We start from the raw sequence: 18,397 nt of genomic DNA on the forward strand, positions 1-18,397 counted from the left end.
GCCCTCTTCTGGTCTCCTTAGGCACTGCATGTATATGATGCACAGACACACATGCAGGCAAAACATTAACATACATAAAACAAATAAAATCTCAAAAAGCGAGGGTGGTAATAAGGACTCCTGTGGCACTCTTGCCAGCCACTTTAGCTCAGTCAATAAACTAAACATCCACTTAGACAGCCTGTCTCAAACTAAACCGGAGAGTGGCTGAGCAGGAGGCTTGCTATTGACCTCTGGGTTCCACAGGCATGCAAATTCACTCACACATAGACTGCCCCCCCCCAAAACCAACAACAACAACAAGAAAAATAATGGGTAATGATTCACTCTAAATAGGTTCACTAAGCAGAAACACTGGACACATATTCATACTTTTGCGTAGGAAGAGAATGGTGTCTTGTGAAGAATAGAACATAAGACAATACTCACATAGATACCTCCATATTCCACCTGTCTTTTTCTTTTATAGTTCATAGCTATATCATTAATACACTGTTGTGGTCAATCTTAGACATGATTATCACTATATACTAAATTCTATATGTTTTTTTTTTAAAAAATCTCCAGTTGCCCAATACAAATACCAATAATAGAATTAATTTTTTAAATGTATTCTTTTGATTTTCAGGATAATAGTTTAAAACATTGACTTCTCCACTATTAAATACTGATATTTATTTATGTGGCTGAGAATGTCATAATGTAGTATTTATACCTATAACAATAATCCCCCATGCAGGTAATCAATCAGATAATAAGTTTCCCCACTTAATTACAACTCACTAATTTCAGTTACTAGCCAGATCTTGTAAGACAACATATTTTTAAGAATTTGTTCTTTCTTTCTTATTTTAAATACATAAAAATCCAAAGAGTTCCTCAAAAGAAGCCTACCTACCTTGGTCTTAATGTTAGTTCATATCTCCTATGTCTGTAAATACAAATTCAGTTAACATTTGACTATACTTAGGCTGAAATAGCATGGGAAAATTTATAAAGTTATTATTACTGTGCTCCTAAAGCTATATACATATAAACAACTACTCAAGAGAGTTTAAAAAAATTTAGTGTCGATCTCCAAGTATGTGTGTGTACATGTACACATACATGTTGAGTGTGAGGGTACATGTGTACATGTGAGTATGAAGGGCAGAGGTCACCCTCCAGTGTCATTTAAGTCTTGGACCTTGCTTTCTGAGACAGGGTCTCTGGTCTGAGACAGGGACACTGGAATCCTGTGCTTCCTGGTCAGCCCAGGGTGTCTGGTCCTGGGCTCCAGGGAACTGCCCACTCCCACTTCCTGGATCCTGGGTTTTCCTTATGTGGGTTCTAGGGATGGAACTCAGGTCCTGTTTGTCTTCTGACTCAATTGTGTCCTCAGCCCTATGTTATTTTTGGTAATAGTAAGATTTCTCCTCCTTTTATCTTTTTGTCAAAAAAAGATAAGAGGAAAAAGAAAAAGAAGGAAGAAGAATACTGATGATGAGTTTAAAATTAGTGAGTTCTGGGGCAGAAGAGATGGGTCAGTGGTTAAGAGCATTGCTATTCTTTTAGGAAGATCCAGGCAGGATTCAAAACATCTGTTACTCCTGGTCCAGGGAATCTGATGTCCTCTTCTGGCCTCTGAAGGTACTGCATGGATGCGGTACACACACACACACACACACACACACACACACGCACACGCACACGCACACGCACACGCACACGCACACGCACACGCACACACGCGCACACACACACAGAAATAACAACAACAACAACAACAATTTTCTTTTTAAAACCTAGAAACAAAACTCTTAAGTTTTAAGGTAAATATTTGAAACAGCATGTCATTGAAATGATAACCTTTTAGTTTCCTGTGCATGTTTATTGAATTGCTTGGTAGAAAAAAGTAAAGTAAACGACATACGTCCAAACAGGAATCACTTAATGCTTCTCCTCAAAACAACTGAGAACTTGTAGGTTAGAAAAGAATGCCTTAGATCGGTGTCATCGGGCTCATGCTGTCTCCCAGCACACAGGCAGTGGAGGCAGAAGCAGTCTAAATTTGAGGTCAGCATTGGTTGCACATTAAGATCCTGTCTCAAAAACCAAACTACATGCATCATCACTAATATTAAACCCTTTGTGGAATCATCTGAGACAATTAAAAATAAATTAGATTTATAGAATGTTTTCTTCTGATTTATATGACATGTGACAGAAAATGGAAAAATAATTCATTAATACATGTACTGATTCTCTAATCCCCACACAATGTTGTATCTTCACTCATAATTATTGCAGGCTTTAAAACCATTTATTAGTATAAACAATCACTTTAGTTCTCACTTTAAATATTTTCATATTTTCACTCATTTTCCTAAGAAAACAGAAATCTAATTTGACAAGCACCATTACCTTTATATGGTTCCCTTTAGAAGCTCCATGTAAAGGCACAATTCCATTTATATTCTCACAGTTTACATTTGCACCAGCTTTTAATAACTCTCTAATGACATCATCAAATCCCCCACTTGCTGCCTTGTGAAGGGGTGTCCAACCTGAAAAATATAAGAAAGCTGCCCCACAGCTCTCGAGACTCATGCAGGATCTTGACTTGTGGGTCTTCTGTGAGTGAACTCAATGACTCTACTGAAACACATGAAAATGCACTGAGTATTGAATAAGAAGTTTTTAGAAGTATTGTTTTAAAACATATGAGCCTCATTTTGGGAAAAAAGGTAACCTCTTCCTAAATACTGTTGATAAAGGTGACCAAACCTTTATCACTTCAGCTTAGTTTTGATACTATCTAGCTTCATATCTCAGATTAGCACTGCTACATTTCTATTTTAAAATGGCACCTCACTGGGTAAACCTTTGCATTTCCCTCTTTAATTATTCATACAAGATTATTTTCTGGATAAGCATAATGTCACAAAAATGATTTTTAGAACAGGTTTAGAATAAGAAAGACAAAATAGGAAAAGAGGGAGTCACATAAAGGGAGCAGAGAGTAGACAGGGGTCAGGGAATGGGATCAGAGCTTCCCAGGAGAAGCCTCCCCGCCTGCCCTTCTCACTCTGTGCATCCTCCAGAATGTCCTCAATTATAAGAACTGTTTCAAAGGAAACAGTCATTGAAATGATGACAAATCTTATTATTCACCAAACTAAAATGTGGATAAAAAAATACAGTTCAAACTTAGCTAAGTATCACCCAGTATCAAAATTATCACCCAGTATTTCAGTGAGTTCAAATGAAAAAAGGAACCATTAAAAGGCCCCAAACCTGCATTATCTTTGAGATTCACATCTGCTCCAGATTCTATTAGCACTTTCACTAGGGAAAGATTTCCTCCTCTGGAAGCCACATGGAGCTGGCTTTCTCCTTCCAAGTTCCTCTTACTGATTCCAGTTGTGTTCTCGCCTGTAATTGTATCAAGCAAATCTGAGCTTATTTTCTGCAAAATGCTCATTTTTTATAAAGGACCTTAGAAAATACAGATCTAGTTCCTGGTAATACTATAAACAGGATACACTACACTAAACATGTTAACTATTTTTTTTTTAAAATAAAGATAAAGTGTTTATTTTATGTCACAATACCATCACTACGTAGGAGTCACTGAGAAAGGAGTTTGAGATAACTAAGAATCTTGTAAACTGATTATATTTAAGAATTTAGAAGTTATATAATAGATAAAACTCCTGGAAAAAAAACTGGGAAGTTTTAATGATAAAATTGATACTACCTACTGGATACCATATTTCTTTTTACCAGATGTCTCCTTCAAGGTATTTCTAAACCACATCAGTTAATTTTCAGAATTAATTGATGCTAAGTGAGTTATATAATAATCTTTTAAAAACTGTATCATGATTTCTTGGGCATATATCAGTGGATTGGAAAAAGTGTTTGCTGCTTTTGGTTCAAATCCTAGATTGAGAAGAAATAGCAGTGGTTTGTATTGATTCAGGAAACTACTCAAACACTTGGTTACAACAACCTTGTTCCCTTTCCACACTCATCTTGCTCTCAGTAGACCTGTGATAATGTTACAATTTTTTCTGAAGATAACCAAATTCTGGTATTACAGAAACTTTCAGGCTGCCAGTTTTAGTGCATGCCTGCAATCCCACCACTCAGTTGGGAGGCTGAGGCAGGAGAATCTTGGGATATATAATGAAACTCTATCCTTTCTTACATGTTTTTCAATGTGCATGTTCCTAGCCCCAGTGATGCCAAGTAACAAACTGTCCTTTGGATTCTGTTTTTCTTTCAAAGAAAATTCAGTACAAAATCACACTCCAAAGAGCCTCTTTTAAAGTCTTTTCTTTATAGTGTAAGTTAGAGAGATTAAAAACAATGAACAGACCATGTGTTTCCTCATTTCCTCCCCTTACTCTGACCCTTTTTAATTTTTAATTTTTTGTTTTTTTGTGTTTTGTTTTGTTTTTAACTATCAAAGAAAATACAGAAGAACAGAGGGTAGACTTGCACAAATTGGGGGAGGGAAATTGGTATGTCGCTGCTAAAAAGTGAAATCCTTAGCATCATGTGGGATGCTCCAGTTCAAGTGTCTGCAAGGAGAACCTTGGGAAAAAGCCTATCTGATCCCAGGCAGTCGGCACTTGGGGTCATCAGTTACATGTGGACACAGGAAAACGGACTTTAAGCTGATACAGAGTAAAGTCAGCACTCTGAGCTCCCTTTCCAACTCTAAACTGAATGGCAATCATTCACTTTATCTTACACTAAAACCCTCCTGAAACCCAGGAACCAAAGGTTTGTTTTCTGCATGAATCACATTAGAGAAGATGGAGACTGACAAAAAAGGCAAAACAGAGAGGATTAGGGCAAGAAACAGAAGAATATCCATTACACAAACAGCATGAGTACTACCCAGTGAGTCTTCTACAAATGCAGATTCTCCAGTTCAAACCTATCTCCTACAGCTGATAAACAACTTCAGCAAAGTGGCCAGATATAAAATTAACTCAAGAAAATCATTAGCCTTCCTAATCTCAAAGAATAAACAGGCTGAGAAAGAAATTGGGGAAATGACTCCCTTCAAAATAGTCACAAACAGTATAAAATATCTGGGGGTGAAGCTCTCTGAAGAAAGAGATAGAAGAAGACCTCAGAAAATGGAAAGATCTCCCACGCTGGTGGATTGGCAAGATTAATATAGTAAAAATGGCCATCTTGCCAAAAGCAATATACAGATTCAATGCAATCCCCATCAAAATCCCAACTCAATTCTTCATAGAGGTAGAAGGAGCAATTTGCAAATTCATCTGAAATAACGAAAAACCCAGGATAGCTAAAACTATTCTTAATAATAAAAGAACTTCTGGGGGAATCAGTATCCCTGACCTCAAGCAGTACTACAGAGCAATAGTGTTAAAAACTGCATGGTATTGGTACAGTGACAGGCAAGTAGATCAATGGAATAGAATTGAAGACCCAAGAATGAACTCATACACCTATGGTCACTTGATCTTTGACAAAGGAGTTACAACCATCCAGTGGAAAAAAGACAGCATCTTCAACAAATGGTGTTGGCTCAACTGGTGGCTAACATGCAAATCGATCCATTCTTATCCCCTTGTACTAAGCTCAAGTCCAAGTGGATCAAGGACCTCCACATAAAACCAGACACACTGAAACTAATAGAAAAGAAACTGGGGAAGATCTTTGATCAGCACATGGGCACTAGGGAAAATTTCCTGAACCAATAGCTTATGCTCTAAGATAAAGAATTGATAAATGGGACCTCATAAAATTACAAAGTTTCTGTAAAGCAAAGGATACTGTCAAAAGGATAAAAAAGCAACCAACAAATTGGGAAAAGATCTTTACCAACCCTACATCCAACAAAGGGCTAATATACAATATACACAAAGAACTCAAGAAGTTAGACTCCAGAGAACCAAATAACCCTATTAAAAATGGGATACAGAGCTAAACAAAGAATTTTCACCTGAGGAATACTGAATGGCTGAGAAGCACCTAAAGAACTGCTCAACATCCTTAGTCATCACAGAAATGCAAATCCAAACAACCCTGAGATTTCACCTCACACCGGTCAGAATGGCTAAGGGATCAAGGACCTCCACATAAAACCAGACACATTGAGACTAATAGAAAAAAAAAACAAAAAACTGGGAAAGACCCTTAAAGACACAGGCACAGGGGAAAAGTTCCTGAACAGAACACAAGTAGCTTATGCTTCAGGATCAAGAATTGACAAATGGGACCTCATAAAATTACAAAGTTTTTGTAAGGTAAAGGACACTGTCAAGCAGACAAAACGGTAACCCACAAATTGGGAAAGGATCTTCACCAACCCTACATCCAACAGAGGGCTAATATTCAATATATACAAAGAACTCAAGAAGTTAGACCCCAGGGAACCAAATAACCCTATTAAAAATGGGGTACAGACCTAAACAAAGAATTTTCACCTGAAGAAATTCAGATGGCTGAGAAGCACCTTAAAAAATGTTCAGCATCACTAGTCATTTGGGAAATGCAAATCTAAACAACCCTGAGATCTCACCTTACACCAGTCAGAATGGCTAAGATTAAAAATTCAGGAGACAGTGGGTGTTGGAGAGGATGTGGAGAAAGAGGAATACTCCTCCACTGCTGGTGGAAATGCAAGTTGGTACAACCACTCTGGAAATCAGTCTGGCGGTTCCTCAGAAAACTGGACACGACACTTCCGGAGGACCCTGCAATACCACTCCTGGGCATATACCCAGAGGATTCCCCGGCATGCAATAAGGACACATGCTCCACTATGTTCATAGCAGCCCTATTTATAATAGCCAGAAGCTGGAAAGAACACAGATGTCCCTCAATGGAGGAATGGATACAGAAAATGTGGTGTATATATACACAATGGAATACTACCCAGCAATTAAAAACAATGAATTGATGAAATTCTTAGGCAAATGGTTGGATCTGGAAAATATCATCCTTAGTGAGGTAACTCTATCACAAAAGAACACACATGGAATGCAGTTACTGATAAGTGGATATTAGTTCAGAAGCTCTGAGTACCCAAGACACAATTCACATATCAAATGACTCCCAAGAAGAAGGAAGGAGAGGTCCCTGGTCCTGGAAAGGCTTGATCCAGGATTATAGGGGAATACCAGGACAGAGAAGTAGGAGGGGGTTAACCGGAGAACGGGCAGAGGGAAGAGGGCTTATGGGACTTTTGGGGAGGGGGGAACCGGGAAAGGGAAAATCATTTGGAATGTAAACAAAGAATATAGAAAATTAAAAATTAAAAAAAAAAAGAACTCAGGAGACAGCAGGTGCTAGAGAAGTTGTGGAGAAAGAAGAACACTTCTCTACTGCTGGTGGGATTGAAAGCTGGTAAAACCACTCTGGAAATCAATCTGGTGTTTCCTCAGAAAACTGGGCATAATACTACTGGAGGACTCTGCTATACCACTCCTGGGCATATACCCAGAGGATTCTCCCACATGTAATAAGGACACATGCTCCATTAGGTTCGTAGCAGCCCTATTTATAATAGCCAGAAGCTCAATGGAGGAATGAATAAATGTGGTATATTTACACAATTGAGTACTATTCAGCCATTTAAAACAATGAATTCATGAAATTCTTACACAAATGGATGGAACTGGAGAATATCATCCTGAGTGAGGTAGCCCAATCACAAAAGAACACACATGGCATGCACTCACTGATAAGTGGATATTAGTTTAGAAGCTTGGAATACCCAAGACACAATTCACACATCAAATGATACCCAAGAAGGAGAAAGAACAAAGTATGGATACTCTTATCCTTCTTAGAAGGAGGAACAAAATGCCCACAGAAGGAGATACAGAGACAAAGTGTGGAGCAGAGTCTGAAGAAAAGCCTATCCAGATACTACCCCACTTAGGAATCCATCCCATATACAATCACAAAACCTAGACACTATTGTGGATGACCCCCAAGTGCTTGCTGACAGGAGCTGGATATAGCTGTCACCTGTACGGCTCTGCTAGTGCATGATAAATACAGAGGGGGAAACTCTCAGCTAGTTATTGAACTGAGCACAGGGTCCCCAATGGATGAGATAAAGGACAAAAGGAGCTGAAGGGGTTTGCAGTGCCATAGGAGGAACAACAATATGAGTCACCCAGTACTCCCAGAGCTCCCAGGGACAAAACCATCAACCAAAGAGTACACTTGGGAGTTACCCATGGCCCCAGACACATTGGCAGCAGAGGAGGATCTTGTTGGACACCAAATGGGGGAGAGGCCCTTGGTCCTGAAAAGAGTTGATACCATAGTATAGAGGAATACCAAGACAGGGAAGTAGGGGTGGGTTGACTTAGGGAAGGGGAGACGGCTTATGGAATTTTCGGGGGAGGGGGAACGAGGAAAGGGGACATTTTAAGTGTAAATAAAGAGTATACCTAATTAAAAAAAAAATAAGAATCAGAGACATTACACAATCCTAATCCTCCCACCAAATATTCTTGATGATTGTGTTGTGTATCTACTCTAAGAAACTGAAAACTACAGACAGCAATATGACATAACCATATCTGGAGACTACTGGATATTCTCTCCCCCCCCTTTTTTTTTTTGGATTTGGTTTTTTTCAAGACAGGATTTCTCTGTGTAGCCCTGACTGTCCTGGAACTCACTCTGTAGACCAGGCTGACCTCGAACTCAGAAATTCACCTGCCTCTGCCTCCCAGAGTAATGGGATTACAGGTGTGTGCCACCACCACCCAGCAACTATTGGATATTCTCAAGTGGAGCTTTAACAACAACTATGACTGAAATAATCTCAAAGCTAACTGAATGTACTCCAGCAGAGAAAACAAAACTCTCCACTAGTCTAACTAAACATTTAGGAATTATTTGAAGTACAGTTGATCACAAGGCTTAATTACAAAACCTTAACATCAACATTTATACAAACCTTGGCTGCAGGGAGCTTTCAAGGAACTTTTTATTTTTCTGAAATTGTGGTCTTTTCTGTGTTCTTGGATATCACAAGGACTGTCAGTTTTAGAGTCCTTGTTTGCCTTTTTCTCTTTACAACGTTTTGAAGTTCTTTCTGCTTTGCTGGCATTAACAGTTAACTCCGCATCTGAAACACAACCAGATTATAGACTTAAAGTTCCTTTTACTGGTTATATGACAAGAAATAAAACTCCTGTTCTTCCAGAGTTTTGGTTTCAAGAAGAACTACTTATGAGGAGCCCTTCAAACTTTTTTACAGAGCAAACTGAATATGCTGGTTGCAGTGCTAATGGAGACACAATAGCTGAAATTCGTGGAGCTCCCTATTTTCTGTTATGAAAACATTTGAATACTAAATTAGTGCCATGTTAAAGAGAGATATAAATACTGGCGGGCAGATTGTTCATTAGCTTTCACTGGCATCAGTTAGCAACCTTCTTTGATAATAACAGTTTGACAAATAACAGGGATGTCTGGCTAGCCAGATGGTGGAGCATAGGCTTTGTAATTGCAAATCAAGCACAGATAACTACTGAGCTTATTGTCATCTTCCGAAATCATGACCATATGATGACCTCATGCTTGTCAGGTGGGCTAAAGGGCGAATAGAATTCAGCTGTAAATTTTAACTGAGGGAGATTTATAAGAACTGTACAAATTGAGAAATATTGATACCTGATTTATGAACAATTTTCTTCTCCTTTCCTTGGTTAAGTTGTAAGGAATTGGCCAATTCTTTATTCACATTGTCAGTGGAATAAACTTCTGAATTATTCATGGGCTCATTTCCTGGAAGATCTTCTCTTCTTTTTTCAGCTGTAGTTATTTCTATTGCTTGAGAATGAACAACCTTCGGGAAAAGGCTACTTGAAGAACTTGTGTTTTGTCCTTTCTCAGTATAATCCCTGTCCGTGTCTTGCTTCTTTTCCACATTATGTATATCAGCTTGATTTACTAAAAGTCTTGAGTCCCTGTGGAGTAGGGAATCCTGGAATCCTCTTAATAGCTCCACTTCAACAGTCAATGGTGAAACTTTCTGTGCTGAAGGTGGTCTTGTACAAGATACAGAACTTTGCTTAGTATTGTCATATGGGTGATCAAAAGAAGTTCCATGTATACAGTTTTTATAATTTGGAATATGTTGTGCATAAATTAATGTATTACTTGAATCACAAGAATTAATAGCTTTCTCTTGTGGGTGTGTAGTTAGGGTACAAACTTTTAGGTCATTTTCTTGTGAAAAATAGTTTTCAGAAGATAGAAGCGGTTGAGAATCTCCTTTATCTGTCATTATCTCTTCATGGTAACAGTGGTCCATGCCCTCTTTTGGAGATGCTAAGGACTTGTCTGAGGTTTGGCAATCACTATCACTGTCAGCAAAGCGTCCCTTTATGAAGGAGAGGAAAGAGCTTTCCCACTGATTAATGTTCTCATCTTTTTCTTTTGAACTATTGTTTCCAGGGGACTTATATGGGCTACTGTATTGCTCTTGGTTAGTGTTAGGTTGTAGATCTGTAGTTACAGGTGATAATTTTATTTCTTTATACGATGAAAGTTCCGAGACAGAAGCGGCCTCAGTTTGATCAGTGGACTCTAAGACCTGCATTTCCTGACTATCTGATGGATCCAGGACGAGGGCATCTGACTTTTTGGAAACCAAAGAAGCCTTGTTGCCTATACCATTTTCCAAGCTTGATAAAGTTGGGGTAGACCGTTCAAATGATTCTTCTGGAAGGTCACTGAGAGTCTGGACAGCATGCTGCTGCTGAGTGAGTATCTTATTCATTCTTCTGAAAGAAGAAGTAGCTATTTCCTCACTTAAATTGGAGTCTCTATCATCTACTTGAGTCTTTTTTTGTTGTACTTTTTTTTGTCCTTTTCTTTTAGACACATTAGTTCGGCTATCTTTCACACTGTTTAGATTATTCTCTCTGAATCTTGTAGAGTCTCTTTGGCTAACAGCCTTGGAATTGCCATATTTTGTGGTATTGGGATTTTTCTGGCAATCTTTATGTACATATTCTTTATCCATTAGTAAATTCTTGCTTCCTTTATTAATTTCTAAATGTCCAGGTTCTTGTCTATTAAAATTTTCATCACAAATAAACTCAGTATAATTATTAGAACTTAATTTTTGTTTCTATAAAAGAAAGCAAAACAAACAAAAAAACATGGTTAGCTTTCATTCCAGCTGCAGGTCTATGGAGCTGCATGAGATCTACATAAGCGACTGTAAAGGGAACGTTGTCGAAGCATTTTCCAGACATTATCCTCTTCCAACTATCAAACAGCAAGGACTAGAATTAAGAAAGTCTCTTCCTTTGCCATCTAGAAGAAATGTAGATAGGGCAGTGGAGGGTAGGATTTAAAAACCCAAGATGACTTCTATGATGGAATCTCTGGAAACCTGACTGTGAGATGCTAAGAGTAAACAAGAACATTGCTTGGACTGCTCTTACACCAAGTGACCACCCACACTATCAAATGTATACCAGTCCCCATTAAGATACATAAGAGTGGCTTATAGTACATCTCCCTAGAATATTCACTTACTTAAGTACTTCCCACACTAAGAGGCTGGAACCTTCTGTTATCTCATGCAATCACTCAAAGTGCCTTAAACCAGAAGTCACTACCTGATCAGGATTCACAGTTTTTCTTTACTTCTGGTAACCTATAAAAATAATCAGCAGGTACAGACCTACAAATTTGTTACTAACTAAAGTTATACCTTGTTCTGAAACATATCTTCTACATGTGCTGGGTCAGTATTGTTCCTTTGAGCTGCAAACAAAAGAAGAAAATAAAGAGAAACAGTTTCCAGTAATTATACACTAGACTTCTAAACCTGAAAAAAATTGGCATGAAAAAAAAAAAAAACACACACAAAAAACCTGGAGGGTGTAGCCAGCAGGTTTGTAGTAAGGCTTGATGACTTGAATTCAAGCCCTGGATTCCAGAGGTATCCTGTGCCTTCCACATATCCACCTAGCATGCTCATACCTGGTCGCACATACATGAACACACACACACACACAAACACTCAAAATAAATAGGAATTTAAAAATAGAGGGAATATGTGAAATCATGAAAATGTTTTAAAGTTGGCACATACAACATGACTCTATAGTTTCCAATATTTCTTAAAAGCTTAGGGGAGAAGTGCTGACCTAGCATATAAATGGGCTTTCATTTGATCCCTAGCATTTCAAAACAAAAATTAAAACAAAGCCCACTTCAACTGAAATTTAAAAATCAATGTCTTCTCCAAGCATATATATCTTAAGACAAAATTAACATTATTTTGGGAAACGGGATGCTAATTAATGACAGAATTCAAATGTTTGGGCATCAGAAATAGTCAAACCACCTGCTGAAGCATAACAGATTGATAAATTCTCTCACAAAGAAAAAATAACGTCCAAGTACTAAGGAGATGATAAGGAATTCCTTTACATGAAGGAAATTTCTTCATGCATAGGCAACATTCATATGGCACTGGTTAGAGAACCAGGAGTTAGATTAGAGGAGGGGCATAGTGACCAAGGCTTTAGAATTTGGAGAAAGAATTCTGGAGAAAACACTTACAGGAAAGAAAAAAGTCTCTTATTACAAAATAAAGAAGTCAAGCAATTAAGCACATCATCAAAGCAAATTTTATAGTTTATAAACTTGTTTCTAGCTGAGTATTTTATTTGTAATTTTTATATGCTTCAAAATGACTGTTTTAGTCATCTACTTCAATATGATTTTATCAACAAGTTATTGACTCTTGTAATATGATTAGGTTTCTAAGAGTGAGCTCTCCTCTGAAGAACTTGCCTTCCTGCTTTGTGGTTGTTAGAGATCAGTGAAAGCAGCACCAGGTCATATGTCTACATCCCAGCTACTGAGAAGGCTGAGACAAGATGATGGCTTGAACTCAGGGGCTCAAGATCAACCTAAGCAATATAAATCACATTTTAAAAATTCAGTGATGTTTTCTCTTTATTATTATAAAAATGAAACATTTTGGTCTAGGTCTCAGTACATACTCAATAACACTTAAATAGTTACACACACTGAACATTTTTGAACCATTTTTTATTTTTTAAAATATTTTTATTTTCTATACTCTTTGTTTATATTCCAAATGATTTCCCCTTTCCTGGATCCCCCCTCCCGATATGTCCCATAAACCTTCTTCTCTCCATCCATTCTCCGATCACCTCCCTCCTTTTCCTCTGTCCTTATATTCCCCTCCAATGCTAGGTCAATCCTTTCCAGGATCAGGACCCTCTCCATACTTCTTCATGGGAGTCACTTGTTATGCGATTTGTGCCTTGGGTATTCAGGGCTTCTGGGTTAATTAATATCCACTTAGCAGAGATTGCATTCCATGTGTATTCTTTTGTGATTGGGTTACCTCACTTAGGATGATATTTTCCAGATCAAACCATTTGCCTAAAAATTTTGTGAATTCATTGTTTTTAATTGCTGAGTAGTATTCCATTGTGTAAATATACCACATGGAAATTTTATTTATTTTATTTTTTGAGGTTTTAAATTTATTTATTTATTCATTCATTTTACATCCCAATATCACCCCTACTCTTTCCCAAGTCTCCCCCTCACACATTCCCTCCTCACTTTGGTACACATGTCAGGGGTTGCTAGGTCCATACTATCAAAGTATGGATACTTTGATTGGTAGTTAAGTTTCTAGGATCCATCCAAGGTATATGTTAGTTGACTCTGTTGATCTTCTTGTATAGTAACTATCCTCTTTGTGTTCCTCAATTCTTACCCCCTCCCTCCCCAGCTATTTTTCAAGAGTCCCTGAGCTCTATCTAATATTTGGCTATGGCATTCTACATCTGTTTTTTTTTTATTCCATATATTCTTTATTTACATGTCAAATGATTTCCCTGGATTCCCCCCCAAAGTCCCATAAGCCCTCTTCTCTCCTCCTGCTCCCCAATCAACCCCTTCCCGCTTCCCTCTCCTGGTATTCCCCTACACTGCTGCATTGAGCCTTTTCGGGACCAGGGGCCACTCCTTCCTTCTTCCTGGGCATCATTTGATATGTGAATTGTTTCTTGGTCATTCTGAGCTTCTGGGCTAATATCCACTTATCCATAGTGTAAATATACTACAGAAAATGGATATGTCCATTCCTCCATTGAGGGACATCTAGGTTCTTTCCAGCTTCTGGCTATTATAAATAGGGCTGCTATGAACATAGTGGAGTATGTATCCTTATTACATAATGGGGAATCCTCTGAGTAAATGCCCAGGAGTGGTATAGTGGGGTCCTTCGGTAGTATCATGCCCGGTTTTCTGAGGAACCACCAGACTTATTTCCAGTGTAGTTGCACCAGCTTGCAACCCCACCAACAGTGGAAGAGTGTTCCTCTTTCTCCACATCCTCACCAGCACCTATTTTTCTCCTGCATTTTTGATCTTAACCATTCTGACTGGTGTGAGCTGAAATCTCAGGGTTGTTTGGATTTGCATTTCCCTGATAACTAAGGATGTTAGGTGCTTCTCAGCCATTCGATATTCCTCAGGTGAAAATTCTTTGTTTAGCTCTGTACCCCATTTTTAATAGGGTTATTTAGTTCTCCGGAGTCTAACTTCTTGAGTTCTTTGTATATATTGGATATTAGCCCTTTGTCAGATGTAGGGTTGGTAAAGATCTTTTCCCAATTTGTTGGTTGCTGTTTTATCCTTTTGACAGTATCCTTTGCCTTACAGAAACTTTGTAATTTTATGAGGTCCCACTTCTCAATTCTTCATCTTAGAGCATAAGCTATTGGTATTCTGTTCAGGAAAATTTCCCCAGTGCCCATGTGCTGATTAAAGATCTTCCCCAGTTTCTTTTCTATTAGTTTTAGTGTGCCTGGTTTTATGTGGAGGTCCTTGATCCACTTGGATTTGAGCTTAGTACAAGGGTATAAGAATGGATAAATTTGCATTCTTCTCCATGCTGAACTCCAGTTGAACCAGCACCATTTGTTGAAAAAGCTGTCATTTTTCCACTGGATGGTTGTAGCTCCTTTGTCAAAGATCAAGTGACCATAGGTGTGTGGGTTCATTTCTGAGTCTTCAATCCTATTCCATTGATCTACTTGCCTGCCACTGTACCAATACCATGCAGTTTTTAACACTATTGCTCTGTAGTACTGCTTGAGGTCAGGGATACTGATTCCCCCCGAAGTTCTTTTACTGTTGAGAATAGTTTTAGCTATCCTGGGTTTTTTGTTATTTCAGATGAACTTAAGAATTGCTCTTTCTACCTCTATGAAGAATTGAATTGGGATTTTGATGGGGATTGCATTGAATCTGTAGATTGCTTTTGGCAAGATGGCCATTTTTACTATATTAATCCTGCCAATCCAAGAGCATGGAAGATTTTTCCATCTTCTGAGGTCTTCTTGGATTTCTTTCTTCAAAGACTTGAAGTTGCTATCATACAGATCTTTCACTTGTTTGGTTAGAGTCACATCAAGATACTTTATATTGCTTGTGGCTATTGTCAAGTGTGTCATTTCCCCAATTTCTTTCTCATCTTGTTTTTCCTTTGAGTATGTGAAGGCTACTGATTTGCTTGAGTTAATTTTATATCCAGCCAGTTTGCTGAAGTTGTTTATCAGCTGTAGGAGTTTTCTGGTGGAGTTTTTTGGGTCACTTAAGTATACTATCATATCATCTGCAAATAGTGATGATTTGACTACTTCCTTTCCAATTTGTATTCCTTTGACCTCCTTTTGTTGTCGAATTGTTCTAGCTAGAACTTCCAGTACTATATTGAATAGATATGGAGAGAGACGGTAGCCTTGTCTGGTTCCTGATTTTAATGGGAATGCTTCAACTTTCTCTCCATTTAGTTTGATGCTGGCTACTGGTTTGCTGTATATTACTTTTATCATGTTTAGGTATGGGCTTTGAATTCCTGTTCTTTCCAAGACCTTTAGCATGAAAGGATGCTGAATTTTGTCAAATGCTTTTTCAGCATCTAATGAAATGACCATGTGGGTGTTTTCTTTTGAGTTTGTTTATGTAGTGGATTACACAGATGGATTTCCGTATATTGAACCATCCCTGCATCCCTGAGATGAAGCCTACTTGATTGTGGTGAATGACTGTTTTGAAGTGTTCTTGAATTTTATTGAGTATGTTTTCATCAATATTCATAAGGGAAAGTGCTCTAAAGTTCTTTTTGTTGGATCTTTCTGTGTTTTTTGTTTTTTTTTGTTTTTGTATCAACGAAATTGTGACTTCATAGAACGAGTTCCTTCTGTTTCTATTTTGTGAAATAATTTGAAGAATATTGGTGTTAGGTCTTCCTTGAAGGTCTGATAGAATTCTGCACTAAAACCATCTGGTCTTGTGCTTTTTTTTTTTTTTTTTTTTGCTTGGGAGACTGTCAATGATCACTTCTATTTCTTTAGGGGTTATGGGACCATTTAGATAGCCTATCTGATCTAGATTTGATTTAGGTATTTGGTATCTAAAACATTGTCCATTTCCTCCAGATTTTCCAGTTGTGTTGAGTATAGGCTGTTGTAGTAGGATATGATAATTTTTTTAATTTCCACAGTTGTTCTGTTCTTATTTTTCCCTTTTCATTTCTAATTTTTTTAATTTGGATACTGTCTCTGTGCCCTCTTGTTAGTCTGGCTAAAGGTTTATCTATCTTGTTGATTTTTCTCAAAGAACCAGCTCCTGGTTTTGTTGATTCTTTGTATAGTTCTTTTTGTTTCAACTTGGCTGATTTCAGCCCTGAGTTTGATGATTTCCTGCCTTCTACTCTTCTTGGGCATATTAGCTTCTTTCTGCTCTAAAGCTTTCAGGTGTGCTGTTAAGCTGCTAGTGTATGCTCTCTCCAGTTTCTTTTTGGAGGCACTCAGAGCTATGAGTTTTCCTCTTAGTACTGTTTTCTTTGTGTCCCATAAGTTTGGGTATGTTGTGCCTTTATTTTCATTAAATTCTAAAAGGTTTTGATTTCTTTCCTTATTTCTTTCTTGACCAAGGTATCATCGAGTAGAGCATTGTTCAACTTGTGTATGTGGGCTTTCTGTTGTTTTTGTTGCTATTAAAGACCACCCTTACTTCATAGTGATCTGATAGGAGGCATGGAATTAGTTCTCTCTTCTTATATCTGTTGAGGTCTGTTTTGTGACCAATTATATGGTCAATTTTGGAGAAGGTACAATGAGGTGCTGAGAAGGTATATTCTTTTGATTTAGGATGAAATATTCTATATAGATAGCTATTAAATCCATTTGTTCCAAAACTTCTGTTAGTTTCATAGTGTCTCTGTTTAGTTTGTGTTTCCCTGATCTGTCCATTGAGGAGAGTGGGGTGTTGAATCACCCACAATTATTGTGTGGGGTGTGATGTGTGCTTAAAGCTTTAGTAAAGTTTCCTTTATGAATGAGGGTGCCCTTGTATTTGGAGCATAGATGTTCAGAATTGAGAGTTCTTCCTGGTAGATTTTTCCTTTGATGAGTATAAAGTATCCTTCTGTGTCTTTTTTGATGACTTTTGGTTGAAAGTGTATTTTATTGGATATTTGAGTGGCTACTCCAGCTTGTTTCCTGGGACCATTTGCTTGGAAAATTGTTTTCCAGCCTTTTACTGTGAGGTAGTGTTTATGTTTGACACTGAGATGAGTTTCCTGTATGCAACAAAATGTTGGGTCTTGTTTATGAATCCAGTCTGTTAGTCTATGTCTTTTTATTGGGGAACTGAGCCAATTGATGTTAAGAGATATTAAGGAATAGTGACTGTTGCTTCCTGCTATTTTTGATGATTTTTTATGTTTGTGTAGTTATGTTCCTTTGGGTTTGTTGAAAGAAGATTAATTTCTTGCTTTTTCTAGTGTGTAGTTTCCCTCATTTTTGTTGGTGTTTTCCATTCATTATCCTTTGAAAGGCTGGATTTGTGGAAAGATACTGTGTAAATTTGTTTTTGTCATGAAATACCTTGGTTTTGCCATCTATGGTAATTGAGAGATTTGCTGACTATAGCAGTCTGGGTTGGCATTTGTGCTCCTTTAGGGTCTGTATGACATCTGCCCAGGCTCTTCTGGCTTTCATAGTCGCTGGTGAGAAGTCCGGTGTAATTCTAATAGGTCTTCCTTTATATGTTACTTGGCCTTTTTCTTTTACTGCCTTTAATATTCTTTCTTTGTTTAGTGCATTTGGGGTTTTGATTATTATGTGACGGGAGGTATTTTTCTGCTCAGGTCCAGTCTTTTTGTAGTTCTGTAGGCTTCTTGTATATTCATGGGCATCTCTCTCTGTAAGTTGGGAAAGTTTTCTTCCATAATTTTGTTAAAGATATTTGCTGGCCCTTTCATTTGTAAATCTTCACTCTCATCTGTACCTATAATCCTTAGGTTTGGTCTTCTCATTGT

General features: G+C 37.8%; 1 protein-coding gene across 1 annotated transcript in view; it reads right to left on the reverse strand.

Annotated features, from left to right (window-relative positions):
* The window catches only part of Ankrd31 (ankyrin repeat domain 31), a 183,395-nt gene that overhangs the window by 71,261 nt on the left and 93,737 nt on the right, over nt 1-18,397 (reverse strand). The window contains exons 13-17 of the mRNA XM_052159647.1: nt 11,726-11,778; nt 9,670-11,134; nt 8,951-9,121; nt 3,277-3,414; nt 2,404-2,546 (exon numbers count right to left, since the gene is read on the reverse strand). Coding sequence (XP_052015607.1) covers nt 2,404-2,546; nt 3,277-3,414; nt 8,951-9,121; nt 9,670-11,134; nt 11,726-11,778 — 1,970 coding nt within the window. The remainder of the gene's footprint in view (nt 1-2,403; nt 2,547-3,276; nt 3,415-8,950; nt 9,122-9,669; nt 11,135-11,725; nt 11,779-18,397) is intronic.

This window comes from Apodemus sylvaticus, chromosome 16, assembly GCF_947179515.1.
Source record: "Apodemus sylvaticus chromosome 16, mApoSyl1.1, whole genome shotgun sequence".
Classification (NCBI taxonomy): domain Eukaryota; kingdom Metazoa; phylum Chordata; class Mammalia; order Rodentia; family Muridae; genus Apodemus; species Apodemus sylvaticus.